This window comes from Tupaia chinensis, unplaced genomic scaffold, assembly GCF_000334495.1.
Source record: "Tupaia chinensis unplaced genomic scaffold, TupChi_1.0 Scaffold000060_1, whole genome shotgun sequence".
Classification (NCBI taxonomy): domain Eukaryota; kingdom Metazoa; phylum Chordata; class Mammalia; order Scandentia; family Tupaiidae; genus Tupaia; species Tupaia belangeri.
Window position 1 is genome coordinate 2,505,165 of NW_006159518.1, and position 21,011 is coordinate 2,526,175.

Sequence of the window (21,011 nt, forward strand, 5' to 3'; positions counted from 1 at the left end):
GTGGTTTATCTTTAGAAGGGGGCTTGGCTAAACATCATGAATATCTAGGAATTATCCCTTTTTAACTATAATAGTTTGAGAATTGCTAACTGCTGATGAACATTTAGTATGTACCACCTACCATGTTAAGCACTGACATATTCAGTCTCATTATTCATTTTATTGATCAGGAAACTGAGACACAGATTTTTCATAGCTGTAAGTGGTGAAGGTATGCATTTTCCCTGATTCCAGAGCTATTACTCAATTATGAAATTCAGCAGATACTTGCTGATGGTGGTCTAAAATCATGCTAGTATAATGTCCATACTTTAATTAAAGAGATCAATAAGCAAGTTTGAACCAGTAATTTAATTTTTAGCAATAATATTTACCTATTGGTTTGAAAAAGTTAGTTTTTTTCTTTAGACTAGTTTTAAATTGAGAAATCACTTATTAATTGTAGAAGCAGGAAACTTCCTCCAGTATCAGTAAGTTAGAAGGAAAAACTGTACGCTGTATACATCATCATCCAGAATTGTTTTTCATGATGTTCTTTTTTTAAAGATTGGTTTGTTTTGAGTCAGGTGGTGGCTCAGTAGTAACACAACTGGACCCACATGGGAAAACGTCCTGGGTTCCCATCTTGGGATGTCCTTGACCATGTGAGCACACAAGCCCATGGTGTAGGCCCACTGGATGTCCTTGACCATGTGAGCACACAAGCCCGGGGTGTAGGCCCGCTGAGACGGGTTGGATTTCTGTGTGAGAACTCTTGGGAGTACCTCCCTTTCTCTGAAGAAATAGTAAATTAAAAAAAAAAAAAGATAAAAAGATGGGTTTGTTTTAAGGATGGATTGATAATGTGTAGTAATGGCGAAGGTGATCTTTGCATAAGCACACATTGACCCGGCTGTTAAACTCTAACATTCACTATAATCCAGCTCTGTGAAGGTTAGAACTGTGTTTGCCATGTTTCCACCATGTCTTCACTGCCAGTATAATAATTTTGAACATAAAAAATGTTAAGCATCAGGACAAGCAGATGGCACGATGGTTATGTTGCTAGATTCTCATGTGGTTGACCACAGTTTGAGTCCTGGACCCAGAGGCTTCAAACTCACACCAGGCACATGAGTGCTTAGGATCCCAAGAGGAGAATGGAGGAGAAGGGATTGCAGTGTGGCCACCCCCCCTGGGAGGCGATTTCTCCCTTTCTGTTTCTCTGTCTCTCTCGTGAGCGCAGGTGCCCTATAACAAAAATCTCTCTTAAAAAAAAAAAAAAAAAAAGACGGGACCAGCAGTTAGCGTAATGGCTATGTCGCTGGACTCCCACGTAGTCGACCGTGGTTCAAGTCCCGGACCCGGTGGCTTAAACTCACGCCGGGCGCGTGTGCGTGCGTGCCCAAGATCCCGAGAGGAGAGTGGAGGAGAAGGGAATGCGTCGTGGCCATCCCCCCTGGGGGGTGATTTCCTGCTTTCTGTCTCTCTGTCTCTCTCTGTCTGTCTGGCGAGCGCATACGCCCTATAGCAAAAACCTCTCCCCCCCCAAAAAAAAAGACAAAAAATGTTAAGCATATTTTAAAAAAATGAATAAATGCCATTATTAATTACTGAGTGCATTTCATGTGGTAGTACAAATTGAGTATCCCTCACCAGTGCTTAGGACCAGAAGTATTTTGGACTTCAGATGTTTTTGGGTTTTGGAGTATTTGTGTGTGTGTGTGTGTGTGTGTGTGTAATGAGATATTTTGAGGATGGTACCCAAATATAAACACAAAATTTATTTGTTTCAAATACAGATATATCTTATACATGCAGGCTTCGGAGGTAATTTTATACAGTAATTTTGTATTATGTTGTTTTGATTATGACTCCTCACATAAAGTCAAGTGTGGGATTTTCGCACTTTCGTAGAATCATGTTGTGGTTCAAAAAGTTTTAGATTTTGGGGGCCAACAGGTGACATGGTGGTTAAGGGTGCTGGATTCCCTCATGGCTGATCACAGTTCAAGTCTTGGACCTGGCGACTTGCTTTCTTTCTCTCTCTCTCTTTCGCTCACTCACTCATTCACTTTATTCCTCTCTGGTCAAGTTAAAAATAAATAAATAAAGTTAAATAAAATCATTCTTTAAAAAAAGTTTTAGATTTAAAGCAGTTCAGATTATGGGTTTTTAGAAGGAATGATCAGCCTGTAATAGCTCATGTGACTTTGTACATGGCCTTCCGAGTGTTTTTAACCATGCTGCAAATTGTTATCTTACCTGTATAAAATTTTTATGTAGCATTATAGGCTAGTTTAATATGGGAAATATTAAATTTGAAAAGACCTTGGAGAGAGTGAATTGTACCTCGAAGTAGGCAGAAAAAGAAGGCCTGCTGTATTACCTGAAAAGAAGGTAAAAGGATATTTCAAGGATAAAGCCAATAGAACCAGGAAGCTTGTGTTTTTGGCATAGTTGGAGGTAATGTTGATGAGGCAGGGTAGGATGGGTTCACAGAGAATTGCTTGCAAACCTAAGAAATCAGACTAGTAGGTTAGTGGTCTTCTAGAATAATCTAGACTTCTGGTAACTTATCATGATTGAAGAATTTCATTGATAAAATAAAAATACTGCTTCATCCAGCTTGTATTAATGTTAATATTGTATACTTGAGAGCACTTAACAGTTTCTAAAGAGCTCTAGCTACTGGGACCAGCAGTTGACGTAATGGCTATGTCACCGGACTCCCATGTAGTCAACCATGGTTCGATCCTGGGCCGGGCACGTGTGTGTGTGCACCCAAGATCCTGAGAGGAGAATGGAGGAGAAGGGTGATTTTTTTGCTTTCTGTCTCACTTTCTGGCAAGTGCATGTGCCGTATAACAAAAACCTCTCCAAAAAAGAACTCTAGTTACTGTTTTATTTCATCCTTGGAACAAAGCTATAAAATTGGCAGAACAGCTAGAACCAGGCCCTAATGAGGGAATTCCCTCTTAAAATTGTTTTAAGCATTGATTTTAATAGTAATAAAAATTTTCTCATAGCAAACAAATTATAGCAGAGTATAGATATTAGGAGCCCAGATCAAATTGGAATAAATACCCATAATACATCCATGAACTCCATAATCTAAGAACGTGGATTGTAAGATTTTTATTATGCATTGAAGTACATTTGAATAAATGGCCTATTGCTTTATAATGACAGAATGAAAAATTAGTTTGTTTTTAAGTGCTAAGAGTTGTAAGTTTTGAGCTTACACATTATGTTTAGCTTTTGAATGAATTCTTAACTCTGTATATTCTTTTGGGGAATCTGAACAATTAGCCAATCTTTTGAAACATTAAAATTTCATACTGCTGTTAAAAGATTTCTGCCATCTTATAAAAATTTATGATTTACTGGGACCAGCAGATGGCTGGTAATGGTTACATTGTTAGACTCCCACATAGTCAACTAGGGTTCAAGTCCTGGACGTAGTAGCTTAAATTCACACTGGGTGTGTGTGTGTGTGTGTGCGTGCGTGCTCAAGATCCCAAGAGGAGAATGGAGAAGGGATTGTGGTGTGGCCATCTCTCCTGGGGGATGATTTCTCCCTTTCTCTCCCTCTCTGTCTTTTTGGTGAGTGCACACACCCTATAGCAAAAGCCTGTCTTCAAAAAGAAAAAAAAGAAAGAAATTCTGATTTACTAAAGTGAAAATGAAAACTTTTTTTGGTACAGGATCACCATCTTGTTATTTCTTCTGAGAAAAATTGAGTATTCATTAAATGACCAGGGCTTGATGTTTTAGCACTAAGTTTTCCAAAACAAGATACTTGAAGTTTACTTTAGTGCTGAACTTTGTTAATGCTGATAGATGCTATGAATGGAAAATTTGGAAGGGGACACTTTTGGTTGTGATCAGTTTCTTAGAGACAAATTGTTAATAGATCACTTTAAGAAAAGTTTACTATGGGGCCTGTCCTGTGGCCTACTGGTCAGGGAGCTGGATCCCACGTGGCCCACCCTGTGGTTCAGTCTGGCCCAGTAGGTTGAAAACATGTTGCATGTGCATGATGCCCAAAATCCTGATGGGATGGAGAAATGGAAAAGGAATTGTGGCATTACCATGCCCCATTGCAGGAGCTGGGGGTGTGCTTTCTCTGTGTGTGTCTGTTTCTCTCTGCAAAGCACATGTCTTCTGTCTTATAAAAATGCATTTTTTTCAGGCTGGCAGGTGGTGGGTGTGGTGGTTAAGGGTGCTGGACTCTCACATAGCCAACCATGTTTCGAGTCCCAGACTTGGTGTCTTGCTTTCTCACTTTCCCTCTCTGTCTCTCACTCTGTCCCTCTCTGGTCAAATTAAAATAAATATTTTTTTCTGGCTTCTATTTCAGTAGATTATGAAAGATTATGAAATCTTCCCTTGAGCCGTCACAACTATCAGAGTTCTTAGTCATCATGTCCTCATGTATATCATACCTGTCTATGTTGGTAAAATGAAACTGAAAAGTTATTTTTCCTTGTTTTGTTTTTAAGAGAGATGTATGCTATAGGGCACATGGTCTCACCAGAGAGACAGAAAGTGAGAAATCACACCCTGAGGGGATGGCCATGCTGCAATCACTTCTCCCCCATTCTTTTTTCAGGATATTGGGCACGCACACACATACACACACCTAGAGTGAGTTTGAAGCCACTGGGTCTGGTACTCAAACCATAGTCAAGTACACAGGAGTCCAGTGGCATACCATTACACCATCTGCTGTTCCCAAAGCTAAAAAGGCTTAGCCTGGTAAAATATTTTCATTAGGAATAGACAGTGATTCTGTAAACAAATTAGGGATGCATAAGGATACAACTATTAGTCCAATAAACTCATAGCAATAGAATTACTAGTAAGATATTGGGCCTTAAGTATTAGGTGCACTTAGCATAATTCAGACCTGTATTAAGTGACCCAGGTTCATGATTTTATATATATCATTATACTGGGTCATAAATGAAAATTGTTTAGGACATTGTTTTCTACTGATACCAGGATGTATCCTGGAATTTGATTTCCTGGAAAATCCCCTAGTTTTGTTTCAGTCTTTTGAGTATTTGCTGACCCTATATCATAGCTGTCTTTCTGTAAAAGTGACAGATCAGAAGCCAGAATAGCCATATTTCTTTTTTTTAACCCAGTACAAAAAATCCTTGCAGTGTTGTGAGTGTCCTTTGACTATTTTTCAGCACCATTCCAAACACCTGCTATTTCTCTCTAACGTACAGTTTCTTCATTAGTTCCCACCCTCCTTTTAAAACCTCACTGGTATACTGGGTTTGTTAATGAGGCATTTAAGGTGGAGAATTCCCTTACAATGTCTCATTTTCAAGTATAATCTGAAAAAGATTTATACCGAAGTCTAAGTCATTTCTGGATGCTTCTTCTAAACTAGACTAAATGTTTTTTTGTTTGTTTTGTTTTTTGTTTTTTTTTGTTTTTTAAAAACAGCATCAAATGTAAAATTCTTTTAACAATGATTCCAAGTGAGTGCTGGTTCGTTTTACCTTGCCTTTTCTGTCTTTTTGAGAGCTTTTTGCTATAGGGCACGTGTGCTCGCCAGAGAGATAGAGAGACAGAAAGCTAAAAATCACCCCCTGTGGGGGGGTGGCCAAGCCGCAATCCCTTGTCCTCCATTTGCCTCTTGGGATCTTGGGCATGCACGCACACGCGCCCAGCGTGAGTTTAAGCTACCGGGTCCGGGACTCGAAACATGGTCGACTACATGGGAGTCCAGCGACAAAGCCATTGCACCAACTGCTGGTCTCCCTTGTCTTTCTTATTTTTATGTTCAGGTTACTCAGGATGGGCCCATAATTACGCTTTTGATGTAGAACGAGTAGATTTTTGAAGTACATATGTGGGCCGATGTGTGCATGTGTGAGTGACCGTTTCCTGGGAGGCTCTGTCGCACACACTATTCATGGGGGCCACATTTTTTGCTTTAGTAATTTCCCTATCCAGGGAGTTCCCAGTTATCCTCTTCTTAAAGTTTTTTGCCAACAGTGTCAGCCAAAGGGAATAAAAGGATCAACAAGTCCAGGTTCTTTGAGTCAAAACCTTGATTCTTCCTGGTTTCATCAATTACTTCTCCCTTGAAATGCTATGTAGAAATTTAATTCTCATACTCTGAGCAGCTTTTGCTTTCAGCAGTGTTTTATTGCCTCACGTCTTCTGCTTATTTTCCTCTTATTGGAAAAAATAAAAGAGGAAAAGTAGTAATCTTACTCATTCTTTATGTTTGTCAAAATGAAAAGTACAAGAAAGTAAGCCAACTGTAGTTCAGTGTGTTTTGACTGTTGTATTGGTCCTCATGGTTTCTACTCAGGTATAAACTAAGTAATCATCATACTTAAAGTGTAATTTTGAATTAACCATAGTGTTCGTGTTTTTGATAAACGATTCCCATCTATGAATACACTAAAGTGCCTAAGTGTGTCATGTTGCTAATATACTCCCTCTTATTGGTGGAGTTATTCATTGTCAGACGCTTGTGCAGATTCATTTGTAAGCTCTTATGTCTTTTCCTTGTGCTTTGTGCATGCACACATACATTCCTATACTATCCCGTTAAAATTTGTGAGAGTTCCATTAAATTTGTTCCTATTACCCTTACATCCCAATTATTTCATTATTATTTATGTTCCTACAGTTCAGTTCAGCCTAGTCAGCTAGATTTTTAGATAAAAATTTCCCCATTTTTCTGACCTACTTAATTTTCTATCCTTGAGTTGTTGGCAACTTCTTTTCTAATTTCTTTTTTCCCTCCCTCCCAACAGAAATTTCCATGCAGTATCGGCATGATGGAGCTTGTCCAACAACTAGTAAGTTGTCAAACTGGGTTGGTAACCAGGCCTTTTCACTCCTACTCTAGTGCTTTTTCTAGACTAAATGTTTAATTTTTTAAAAAACTGTGTCAAATGTAAAATTCTTTTAACAATGACTCCACACGAGTGCTGGTTTGTTTTTACCTTTCTTTGTGTGTCTTATAGTGCTCAAGTTATTTGAGCATATTATGTCACCTCTGAACCTTTAAATTTTAATATTCCAAAGTGCAGTTGGTTCTTAATTGAATAGATTTCTTTTTCTTATAAACATACCTTAACATACTGCTTTATCTTATTCATGGTCCATACTACAGAAAAATTGTGGGCAAATCTTAATTATTGTTAACCTTTTAATATGGTGCTTCCATTGCAGAATTGTGACTACTTCTTAATGAAATAATGTTTTAGTATTTTGACTTCCATTATTAGTCTTAATTTAAGTTTCAGTCTTTGTATGTTGGCATTAGATAGCTTTCTTACTTATACCTGTATGTGTAGTTGAGACTTTATTATACTGAAGTCTAGGAAATAAGAATGTTTGATAGGGTTAGATGGATGTGTTGAGGTTATTCTTTAAAATAAATATTGTGGAATGTGCCCTCAGGTAGATTTACTTATATAGAATTGCATCCTGTATAGATTTACTTTTAGTGAGACATTACATAGATTGGTAAGTGACTTTTAAATGATTTAAAATATGTATTTATTACTAAGGTGATTATTGTCATTATGACAATAAATTTAATATATTATCTCATTTAGTATGTAAATGAAATACAACATTTAGAAATATTTACCATGTGAAAACTGAGCAAAGACTGCAGTTTCAATGATTCAAACAATGATAATGTGATAGACTTACTGAAATAGTAGTATACTGGTTCAGTCTGTGCCTATGTATTTCTTTTGTGTGTTTGAGAATGATCTTAACGTGAAGTCCTTTTTTTCCTTACTTGAAAGCTTTCTCAGAGTTGCTGAATGCAATACACAATGGTAAGTTTTATTAGAATCTTCTCTGGTGGTTCATTTATCACAAAGGTTGCCTTTTGTAGAGAATCTCGATTGAAAGCTAGCATGTTCTATTGATTAGCTGAAATCCAGCACTGCAGTGAGTCAATTGTTCAGCACCTTAGTGAAAACTTTGTAGATTGCCTACAGGAGGATGATAGGTCAAGACAGTTCATCAGTTAGGCTCTTATTGTCTCTTTGTGAGGCAAAACGATAACAATGTTGTTCTAAGTTTCTGAAAGTCATTTATTTTTGCAAATGGTTTTTCTAGTTCTTTGAGCTGTTTCTTGCTACTACAGTTAGTAATCAGAATCTACATCAGGAATTTGCTGCTTCTAACCACACCTTAGAGTGTGAATATTACTTTTTAGGATTTTGGCTCGTTAATGTATAGAATATTTAAAATTTTTATACCTAGGGACCAGCAGATGGTTTATATCCCTGGACTTTCATGTAGCCAACTGCGGTTCATTTCCTGGACCCAGCGATTTAAAACTCATGCTACGCGGGTGTACATGCTTGCCTGAGGTCCCAAGAGGAGAATGAAGGAAAGGGGATTGTGGCATGGCCATCCCCCTAGTGGGTGATTTCTTATTTTCTGTCTCTGTCTCTCTCTTTCTCTCTGGAGACTACATGCACCCTATAGCAAAAATCTCTCAAAAATTTTTATAGCTATATTATATATTATGAATAAGTAGAAGGTGGCCTTTTAAATTGCCTTTTGTTTGGGACCAAGTTTTTACAGTGGAGGTACATTTTCTGCAGGTTTAGATTCTGAAATCAAGTATATAAAGCACATGCTCTCATTTTTCATTTTCTTGCATTGTAATCAGAGTGAAGATCATTTTTGCAAAAATGCCTGAGGGCTTCTTCAGTTTCTCTAAAATCTTCCTTAATCTTTTTATTTTCAAGAACTCTTTTGGACTTAGTATCATCTTTGTTGATTTTCTTTTTTAGTTGTTAACAGATCTAAGTGACTTGTTGAAGACTGTATATATGATTCCAAGCAGTTTCTCAGTACATTTTTATTAAATTTATAAAGTCTTGCATATTTTGCTAATGTAGTTTAATTTACAATATATTTGCACTATGTTTGGATGGTATTATCAGATGTTTATGAGCAGGCACAGACACTCTAGTTGCTTTGAGAGAGGGAATGGTCAGGGTGGGAAACTCATTTATAAGGGATCATTTTTATCAATGAATATGGTTACTTTTAACACTTGCTTCCTTATACAACCTTTACTGATTGAGGCTTAGGTCATTAATACTGTAGACAAGAAGGAACTGTTGAACATTAGGAATCTAGAGGGAAAGGGGATCAGAAACATTCTTCTTTTTAAAGAATTATTTAATTTATTATTGTTATTATTACTTTTTAAATTTGACTACAAATTTGACACAGAGAGAGGGGGAAAGTGAGAAAGATACAAAGAGAGAGGGAAAATGAAAATGGCCAGATCCGAGACCTGAACTGCAGTTAACCATGTGGAAATCCAGTGTCCCTAACCACCAAGCCACCTGCCGGCCCCCCAGAAACATTCTTATTTATTACTAATAAACTTATCATATTATCATTCTTCAGTAGAGAAGTATAAAAGCTTTAGAATTTTAACATCTTCTTCAGTAGAGATAGTAAATTTATACTTGTTTTTTAATTCTCACAATATTAGCGTTTAGAGATAACCTGAGCATTTAAAATTTTCTTTTACTTGGAGTAATAAAGGAAATAGATATCAGGAGGAGAATGAACTGCCATGTAGAACTGTGCTGCATTGACAGTTTGAGGCTAAAATTTATGGAGTATTTCACACACAACCAAGTCATTCACCTAATGACTTAGTGTCATAGGATTAACATCGTAAGTATGGGTTTTCTTTAAAATGTTTGGATTTTACAAAATTGCATTTGAAAAAGAACTCTATTAGTGTGGTGAGATACCTGTGTTTTCACAGTAACTAGATAGAAAAGAAATAAGTAGAGAGAGGGGAAGAGAGAGATACATACACACAAAGGCACCCATGACAGGGTCTTCTCACCAGTCTACTCTCAGCCCACCAGGATCATAGTCACATGTACACGAGCCTTATGTGTATGGGGAGACCTCAGGATATGAACCCAGCATCTTGCCATCTTGAGAATCACAAAGCATTGCATTACTGGTACACCACTGTAACTGTCCTTTGCTCACATTTTTGACACTTTAATAAAAATGCTCTTATATTAGTTTAGACTCTAAATTACTTTCACCATTTACTCTATAGCATCTGATGTGTTTCAGAATGTTTTGTAAGAACTTTATAAAATGCATTACTTCACTAACATTTGTTTTTAATAAAAGTGATAAAAATGGTATTAAAATAAAATAAAAATGGTGAAAATGCTAAGGGCTGACCTAGCATTGCAGCAGTTAAGTGCTGTACATAAAAAGCTGACCCCACATGATTGACCATAGTTTGAATCCAGGCCCCAGCACTTGATAAATATACTGGATTGGTATGCATGCCTACCCTGAATCCCACTGTGGTGGAGAAATGGAGGAAGAAGGATTACAATGCGATGTGACCATCCCCCATTTGGAGCGGGGGAGGTCTTTCTCTCATTCTCTTTCTTTTTCTCTCTGGCAAGTGCATGTGCACACTGGTAATTAAAAAAAAAAAAAAAAGAATGTTAAGGACCAAGGAAATATTGGATATTAATAGTTATAGACTATCAGCTTTTCAACATAAGCCTTGACTTGTTTCTTGGAGAGGATGTTATAGGTGGTGGTTCTTTTGGTTGTGTGTGAAATATTCCATAAATTTTGGAAACTGTGTTATTGGTACTGGCAGGTGGTGTGGTGGTTAAGGACGCTAGACTCCCACATGGCCAACTGCAGTTCAGGTCCTGGACCTGGTGGCTTGCTCTCTCACTTTCCCTCTTTCTCTCACTCTGTCCTTCTCTGGTCAAATTAAAATAAATAAATAAATGAAGTTAAATAAAATAATTCTTTTTAAAAATTGTGTTTTCAAATAAGTAATTAAGAATGAAATCAGGGCTAGTAAGTGATGTGGTGATTAATTCCCACATGGCTGACCACAGTTCAAATCCCAGACCTGGCAACTTGCTTTCTCATTTTCTCTCCTTTTTTTTTTTTTTTTTCCTTTTCTCTCTCTCTGGCCAGTGCACATGTCCCATAGCAAATTTTAAAATAATAATAATAAAATTAAATAAAAATTCTTTAATAAAAAGCAGGTGAAAAAAACAATAAAATCCAATACAAAGAAACATCTTACCAACCTCAAAAAGAAAGTTATAACTAATAGGATAAGTTTTATGTAATTATAGACATTTAGGAAAGTTATAAATTGAACTAGTATTACAATTACTACCCCAACAAAAAGAAAACAGAAAACTTAAGCAAGATTATGTAATGCACAAAGCTTTTGGAAAATTTTGGAAACTTTAAGGTAATTTAGAAAGGTAAATAATCATTTTAATATAAGAAGGTATATAAAGGGTTAAAAGTTTTTTAATAAAAAGAACTATTTTATTTATTATCATTATTTATTTAATTTGACCGGAGAGAGACAGAAAGAGAGAAAGGAAAAGTAGGAAGATAACCCTCTAGGTCCAGGACTTGAACTGCAGTCTGCCATTTAGGAGTCCAACGTTTCAACTGCCATGCCAATACTGGCCTCTAAAGGGTTACATTTAAATAAATGCCCATGAAGCAAAGTCCCTTGCATTTCGTACTATAGTTGACCCTTGGAACAATGTGACTGAGCTGTGTAGGTCCACATATAAGCAGATTTTTTTTCAATAACTGTACCAGAAATTATAGTATAGTACTATAAATATATTGTCTTTTTTTTTTTTTTTTTTGAGGGGTTTTTTCTATAGGGTGTGGGCGCTCTCCAGACAGAGACATAGAGACAGAAAGCGAGAAATCACCCCCCAGGGGGGATGGTCACGCCGCAATCCCTTCTCCTCCATTCTCCTCTCGGGATCTTGGGCACACACACACACACACACATGTGCCCGGTGTGAGTTTTAAGCCACTGGGTCCGGGACATGAACCACAGTCAACTACATGGGAGTCCAGCGACATAGTCATTACGCCAACTGCTGGTTCCCAATATATTGTCTTTTTTAAAGAAAATTATATTTTAAATTTTTTATCATCATCATCATTATTTTTAAATTCACTGCAGGGCACATGCGTTCTCCAGAGAGAGAGAAAGAAAGAGAGAGAGGGAAAGTGAGAAAGCAAGCTGCCAGGTCCAGGACTCAAGCTGTGGTTGGCCATGTAGGAGGAGTCCAGTGTCTTAACCACCATACCACCTACAGGCCATGTTAGTTTCTTAGCCTTATGATTTTTTTGAAAGATTTTTACTGTTGGGTATATATGGTTGCCAGAGAGACAGAAAGCAAAAAATCACCCCCAGGGAGGATGGCCACACTGCAATCCCATTTCCTCCATTCTCCTCTTGGAATTTTGAGCACATGTGTACAAGTGCCTGATATGAGTTTCAAGTGCCAAGTCCAGGACTTGAACCATGGTCAACTACATGGGAGTCCAGTGACATAACTATTACACCATATGCTAGTTCCTAGCCTTACTATTCTTAATATTTTTTTCTCTACCTTACCTTATAGTAAGAATATAGTATATAATACATATACAAAATATGTGTTAACTGACTGTTGATGTTATCAGTATGGTATTCCAATCAACAGGCTATTGAGTTTTGTGGAAGTCAGAACGTAGGCAGAATTTCCACTGTTCAGAGTTGGAGGCTGCGCTCCTGATCACTGTGTTTGTTGTTCAAAGGCTTGTTTTTTTTGTTGCTGCCTTGGAATTGGGCAACGTAACTAGAGAATTCAGATTTTATGATTTTAATAAACTCTAAATTTAACTTCTATTTCATTTATTAGATGTATTTAAAATGTATGTAATAATGATACATAATGTAAATGGAAAGATTATAATCTAATTTTATAGCCTACTTGAAAGCTAACATATCATTCTGGTTTTCATCTTTCAGTCTCAGTGATCATTTTATTTGGGTACTTTCTAGGTTCAATTATTTATTTGCAGATTTTTCTTTCTCACTAGGCTACAGATTTATTTGGGGTATACATTTTATTCTTTTTTTTTTTAAAAGAGATTTTTGCTGTCAGGTGCATGCACTTGCCAGAGACAGAGAGACAGAAAGTGAGAAACCAATGTCCAGTGGGGACGGCTACATCACAGTCCCTCCTCCTCCATTCTCCTCTTGGAATTTTGGGCACACACACACGCCCAGTGTGAGTTTCAAACCACTAGATCTAAGACTCGAACGTTAGTCTACCATGTGCCTTAACCACCATGCTATCTGCTGGCCCTGTTTTTCTCATGGTTATTTCACCGATATTTAGCTCATCATCTAATAGGTTCTCCCATAAATGTTGAATGAATGAATCATTGTAAGTTGCCAAACAGTCCTTAAATACGTTTTTTATATTTTTGGAAACAGATTTATTTTTATTTTCTTTGGAATTAAATTGTTCGTGAGGCAGTTTTGTTTCTTTTCTCTTCTCTTCTTTTCTTTTCATTTCTTTTCTTTTTTTTTTTTTTTTTTTAAAGTATATATGTATATGACCAGGCGGGACAGAGTAGGAAAGTGAGAAAGCAAGCTGCCAAGTCTGGGACTTGAACCGTGGTCAGGGACTCCAGCACCCTTAACCACGACTCCACCTGCCGACTCCTTCTTTCACTGTAGCAACTGGTTTTTTACTGCAGTAATAGAGTTGTTTCTTTTATTTGTATTGGCCTTTTTCACAATATAATTTTGAAATAGTAGATGACAGCTAAAAAGCTTATATCTACTTTTACTGCAGTATATTACTAATTGGTTTTTGTGTCCCTTTTATTGTGCTTTTAAATTCTCGTTAGTTTTGGCACTGTTTGTCACAACTGTGCTCATCATACAAATCTCATTTGATGGAAGAGTAAAATAGTATTAACCAATTGTTTCTAGCTATCTGCTCTACAGGATGAGGATAAGTATGAACACAAAATGATTTTAGAGATGAACATTCTTTCTCAAGAATAGAATTCTACTCAGTTTTGTCAGACCAGTTTATAGGAAAGTCGATCCTTTACCTTCACATATGTCCCCTTTTCATTTCAGGAAAGCATCAGGTGGGTAGGAATCTAAGAAGAAAGATGATCATCTTCAGACATGTAACAGTTCCACAGTCTGTATTACGTGAGACTGACTATGTAAAATGAGATATTACGGATTGGATGAATTGTGAACAGTGTGGAGACTGAGAACCATGGACCTATCTTATTCTAAATTTAATTTCTTTTTAATCACAGCAAACTTTTTACCTGGTTCATTGTTGTGTTCATGCTTATACCTAAATTGTCACATCCTAGGATTTTTTTTTTTTGAGAGGTTTTATGCGATAGGGCGTGTGTGCTCGCCAGACAGAGAGAGACAGAGAGACAGAAAGCGAGAAATCACCCCCCAGGGGGGATGGCTACGCCGCAGTCCCTTCTCCTCCATTCTCCTCTCGGGATCTTGGGCACGCACACACACGCGCCTGGCGTGAGGTTTAAGCCACCGGGTCCAGGACGAGAACCACAGTCGACTACAGGGAGTCCAGCGACATAGCCATTACGCTAACTGCTGGTCCCATGACACATCCTGGGATTAACTCAGGTTTGCTCCGATATGCATAAGGTCTGAATCATTTAGTCTCAGGGATTCTTAAGGGAAAAAGGTAACTAGGCCTTGCTTAGTTAAAAGTTGGAAAGCATATTGGTAGTGAGTTGAAATGAAATTGTGGAGAGAAGCACCTGAGCAGCTGAAAACACAGACGAAGCCTCACTCCCTTGCCTGCCACCCCCACCACTAGGCACCTTGCCTGGGTCGGGGAGATGAGGGTGGTGGCACCAGACCACGGACCGGCACTGGTCTGGGTAGGTCTGGATGGGCACAGGTCTGCAGCTTGGGGTTTCAGGACCCTTGCATTAGCTTGATCAAGGATGAAAATTCAACAGAGGGAGCAGAATTCAGTGAATCTGGAGCAGTTGGGAAGAAATGAAGTGAACAAGTAGGAAAAATCAAATGGAAGGAATTGAGAAGGAATAGCTGTAGAAACATTTCACAATGAAAAATATGAGACAATTTTTATAATTTTGGATTAATGAGTGTTTAAATTAGAAATTTTGAACAGATTTTTCTTTAAAAGGAGCTGATTATATTCCTGTCAGGTATGTGTAGTAACTTGAATGTGTTTAGAAAAGTAGTGCCCTTGTCCATTTACTTAAGGTTCATGTTTTAATGATTAAATAAGAACAGTATATAATGATACTTATGTATGCAAAGGTTATGCTTCTGAGTTAGTTTCTTTTGCAGTTCTCGATCTCTCCCCAAAGTTAGTTATCTTGATACTCTCTTGTATTTTTGTGTGAAGAGTTAGAGTGTTTGTACCTGTTTGAGTCTCATCCTAGTTTCTACTACCTAATGATCGATCACCAGATACTACTTTCTAAATATTTTTTGTTTAATTAATTTATTTAAAGTTTCCTGGAGATTAATTTTATATCTAATTTGTTCATTGTTTTCATAATCTGTCTTTTCTTCCTCATGGTTACATGTTGGTTCAGATCCTTATCTCTTACACAGAGTATTGTAATAGCCACCTTTTGTTTTTGTTAGTATACCTAGAGTTGATCAGATGAGCTAACTCAAGCCAATATCTCAGAAATGAAGGTTGGACAGAATGTTATTTAATCATTTATGATAAAAACAGAGGACAGTTGAAAATGCCAAATGTTGTTTGTCTTAGTCTTCCTTAAGGTAATTATTTTGGGAAAACAAATTATGATTGAAATGTGCTTACTTAGTGAGTCTGAATCAGAATAAGACAAATCACATTTAAAGATTGTTGCCACCTTGGTAATAATCTGTTTGTGGATATTGCAGTTGATTACTTTGCAGCTTCCTTTCATATTAATGTCTACTCTTGCCTTTGAGAGAACTGAGTCTCTATTACCTTAATTAAACCTGGAGTTAAAACTTTGTCTTATGGTAGGGACTAGCAGTTCACAAAATGGCTATGTTACTGGACTCCCATGTAGTAGACCGCGATTAGAGTCCCAGACCTGGTGGCTTAAACTCATGCCAGGCGCGCGTGCGTGTGTGCCTAAGATCCCGAGAGGAGAATGGAGGAGAAAGGATTGCGGCGTGGCCATATCCCCTGGGGGGGTGATTTCTCTCTTTCGGTCTCTCTGTTTCTGTCTGTCTTTCTGGTTAGCGCACACGCCCTATAGGAAATACAACAAAACAAAACAAAACAAACTTTCTTTTATGGCGAATTGTTTCTCTAGATGGCAGATATTCCTTGTTTTCATACTATTTTATCTCTAGATTTCTGGATATGTGTATATGCCCATTCCTGACAGAATAGTATATTTATGTAATAACAGCTAGGCATTTGAAATTAAACTTATCAGACCTTTTCTCATTGTGGTTGTAATATTAGAATCAACTAACATTTATACTTAAAAAGTATATTAAGGGACCAGCATATGGCATAGTTGTTACATCACTGGACTCTCACATGGCTGACTGTGGTTAGAGTCCCAGACCTGGTGGCTTGAAACTCACACCAGGTGTGTGCGTGTGTGTATACCCAAGATCCCAGGAGGATACTGGAGAAGAAGGCCATCTCCCCTAGGAGATGATTTTTCACTTTCCTTCTTACTCTCTCTATCTCCAGCGAGTGCATGTGCCCTAAGGCCAAAATCTCTAAGGGAAAAAAAAGCTTGTATTATAAGCTTATATTGGAAATTATTTCTGGTTTAGGAAACCAGAAAACTTTAACCCATGTTGGCAATAATACAAAATGTGATTTTTTTTCCATTCAGATCAGTCATCAAAGAACTATAGAAAGAAAACAAATTAGCATAATTAACATAGTAAAAGGTATGAGGGAAGATCATAGCAATTCGAAATAAAATATCAAAAAGAAACAAGTAGAGGGATCAGCAGATGGCATAATGGTTGCATTGCTGGACTCCCACATAGTAAACTGCTGTTTGAGTCCCATACCCACTGACTTAAAAGTCATGCCGGGTGCATGTGCATACATGCCCACAATCCCGAGAGGAGAATGAAGGAGAAGGGATTGTGGTGTGGCCACCCCCCTTCTGGGGGTGATTTCTCACTTTCTGTCTCTCTAGACAGAGAGACCTCTCTGTCTCTCCAGCTAGCACATGTGCCATATAGCAAAAATCTCTCTTAAAAAAAAAAAAAGAGTCCAGATTACTGGACCTCAGAAAGGAAAAGAACTCTACATGAAGAAGAGGAAATCATTTTAAGAAATAATGAAAATGAAGTTTCTTAGAGAATTCTAAAACTTTGATTACTAATATAAATGTCTCTGGGGAAGAGAACTCTGAAAGAACTTAATAGAAGTGACTTCTGTCCTAAGCAAGTGTACAAAGTATGAAAAGACTAAATTCACAGATGTATTTATCATAGCAAAAAATTGGAAGAACTGGTAATATAAAGATTTCACCCATATTTCTTGTAGCATCTCCTGGATTTGATGATCAGGTGATATTTAGAATTAACCTAAAATTTACACTAAACCCAGAATGCCAAATTTTATATACATTTTGCAAGAAATAATATGAATGAAGGACTGTCAACATCTTACTGTATAGTCTTTATTATTATTATTATTTTTTTTTTTTTTTTTTTGGAGAGATTTTTTTGCTATAAGGGCATGTGCACTTGCCAGCCAGACAGAGAGAGACAGAAAGCGAGAAATCACCCCCCAGAGGGGATGGGCATGCCGCAATCCCTTCTCCATTCTCCTCTCGCGATCTTGGGCACGCACGCACGCACACACGCACGCACACACGCCCGGCGGGAGTTTTAAGCCACTGGGTCTGAGACGTGAACCGCGGTCGGCTACGTGGGAGTCCAGTGACATAGCCATTACGCTAACTGCTGGTTCCCAATATAGTTTTTATTTTCATGGTATCGAAATTCTAGTTGGAAGAGTCAGAAATTAACATGAATAATTAGAGAATAAAGTGCAAGACAAAAATATATTAACATTAAAAGTTTGAGAGTATTTTTTGGTTTCCATTTTCTGTAATTGAATTTGGTCATTACTTTTTTATTTTTATTTAAAACAGAGAAAAACATTGATAAAGAAGGACAAATTGTTTTAATAGCTACCATATCCAGTAAGATTATGTTCTTCATTTTTCTTGGCATTTTCCCCTCCCTACTAAATGATATTATTAATTTCTTTAAAGAAACGATCACTATTCAATACATTTCATGGTGCCTCTTTCAGGTTTATGATTGATATTAATTTAGGTGTCTCTCATCTCTTTTTAGTTGAAATCTCTTCTTCATTAACCTGACTACCCATATTTTTATACTTCATCTGAGCTAAGTGTTTCTAGAGAAAAAAAAAATCACACCATGTACAAATTCATGTCATTATAGATTCATGATAACAACCTCAGCTGACATTTAAATGGTTTTGCAATATTAATATGCTTCTCTAGGAAAATTTTACTTTTCGTTATGAATGTTTAATATATTTCTTAGCTCCTCCTACTTTTACTTCTCCTTTCTCATACCCAGTATACAGTCAGTACTTAGTTTCTGTGGGGGATTGGTTCCAGAACCCATAGATACAGAAAAATCTGCAAATGCTAAAGTTCTTTATATAACATAGTACTTGCATATAACCTGTGCATATTTTCCCATATCAAATATAAGTGAAAAGGAAAATACATCAACACATTTCTTTATCATCTCTTTTCCAGGAACAACTTGTACTTCCATGTCATAACACAGGGTGTGCCCTGGGCGCGCCCACAATTGGTTGACTCCATGAAGGTGGAGCCCGTGGTTACCAAGGGCAGACTGTATTAGATGTATTTCCCTCTTATTCCTAGGGAAAAACTTGTATTTTCTCATCATTTAATTCTGCAAACCTCTTGATGTGTGTCCATCCCCTTTACTTCCATTCAGCTCTCCTTGCTGTCAAAGGCTAGCTTTTATGTGTGCTCTGAATTTCATTTTTCTCTCTTCTTTGAGACCTTGTTGTTTTAGTTTACATGCCCTTTCACTTGCACCATCTCTTATTTTTCTCCCATTTACATCTAATCATGCTCTAGTATTTCTGCCCCTGAAAACCACCATAAAAGGACCAGGAGGTGGCTTGGTGGTTAAGGCACTACTAGGCTTCCCACATGGTTGGTTGACTGGTTTGAGTCCGTACATGGTGGCTTGCTTTTTCACTTTCTCTCTCTGGTAAGTGCACGTGCCCTGTAGCAAATTCAATAATAATAATAAAATTTAAATAAATAACTCTTTAAAAGATAAAAAGAAAGAAAACCACCAAAAAGACCAAAACTCTCTGTTAGTCCTGTATTCCTGTTTGTGTGCCAACCCCTCATACTGTTCCATCACCGTTCATTTAAGGTCACTTCTATTTTATTTAGTTATTTTGTGCTATGTCTATGTGTAACTTACTCTTGCAACTTGTGCTTCCTACTTGAAAGAATTTGTGTTTTTTATCACTTCTGGACACATTCTTAGGTGTTACATAACAAAATATTTCTCCTGAGTCTTTCCATTCTATTTTCTGAAATTTTTGTTAGATAAATTTCTACTTCAGTTCTGCCCTTAACCTCCCTTTTATATTTCTCTTTCTTTATTTTTCTGTTCTCTATCTGGATAATTTTTTTAAACATTTACGTGTGTATGTATTTGTCGTGATTTTTCAAGCTACCCAGTCCAGGACTCAGACCCCTGTCAACCATGTGGGAGTCCAGTGCCTTAATCACCACACCACCTGCTGGCCCCTTGCTGGATAATTGAGTAAAGAATTTTAGTGGATTCTTTGTGGTCCCTTTAAAAATAAACTTAATTCAGTTTTCTATATTAAAAAAAAAGAAAATAAGGGACCAGCAGTTAGCATAATGGCTATATCGCTGGACTCCCATGTAGTCCACTATGGTTCAATTCTTGGGCCCAGTGGCTTGAACTCAGGCTGGGTACGTGTGCGTGCATGCCCACCATCCCCAGAGGAGAATGTCGAAGAAGGGATTGTGGCGTGGCCATCCCCCCTAGGGGGTGATTTCTTGCTTTCTGTCTCTCTCTCTGTCTTTCTGGTGAGCACATCTGCCCTATAGCAAAAACTTCTCCAAAAAAAGAAATAAAAAAGAAAAGAATAAAAACATGTAGTTACTTTTCCACATTTAAAATATTTTTTTCTTCAGTTGGCAGTGGACACATGCCTGTGACAGGGAGAGAATGGTACATCATCATGTTACAATCCCTTTTCCATTTCTCCATTCTGTCCGAATTTTGGGCACTCATGCACAAGCCCCTGGCATGTTTTCCAGCCTTCGTGCTAGGATTAAACAGAGAGATTGGTTATATGGGATCTGACTCCCTTAACCAGTATGCTATGGGACCAATCGCCCCTTTCCTAAGTGTTTTCATTTTAAAATATTGGGTCGTCTGAAAAGTCATGACACATTTTTGTGCCTCCCAGCCCCCCCCCCAAAAAAAAAAAAAAAAACAGAAAAATGTCATGACTTTTCTGACGACCCAGTACTTTCATACTTACAGAAAAACTACAAGTATAATCATGTACCACACAACATTTTAGTCAACACAAGTAGTCTGATAAAAAATTACAGTGGAGCTGGAAAAGTCCTATTATCTAGTGACATCATAGACATCATGTTGTTGTAGTATACCATGCTACTGGGTCCTTGTGATGATGCTGGTGTCAGCAGATCTCCTGCACTGGCAGCAATAGCAAAGCATAGTACAAACAGGTCTGTATAGTACATAGTAGTTGATATTGATAATAAACAGCTATCAGTGCTTTGTCTTCTATTCTGTTATTATTTTAGAGTGTGCTTCTTGTACTTAAGAAAAAAAGTGTACAGTAAAACAATATACTGTGTTATGTCAGCACTGGTCTCATGCATTTCTTGCATACCCCATCTCTTGAGTCTTACCGTTTTCTCCTTTGCTTGATTCAGTCTCATGTTACATTCGTCATGGCCCTTGCAGTGGGACTACTGTACAGGAGGGAGGCAGTGATACGATGCTCTTGACCCTGTGCAGTCCTAGACTAATGTATATGTTTCTGTCTGCA

At 37.5% G+C, this 21,011-nt stretch overlaps 1 protein-coding gene across 1 annotated transcript in view; it reads left to right on the top strand.

The window, feature by feature from the left end:
* Nucleotides 1-21,011, top strand: part of MLLT10 (MLLT10 histone lysine methyltransferase DOT1L cofactor) — a 292,936-nt gene that overhangs the window by 220,855 nt on the left and 51,070 nt on the right. Inside the window, 2 exon segments of the mRNA XM_027776734.1 lie at nt 6,771-6,815; nt 7,779-7,811. Coding sequence (XP_027632535.1) covers nt 6,771-6,815; nt 7,779-7,811 — 78 coding nt within the window.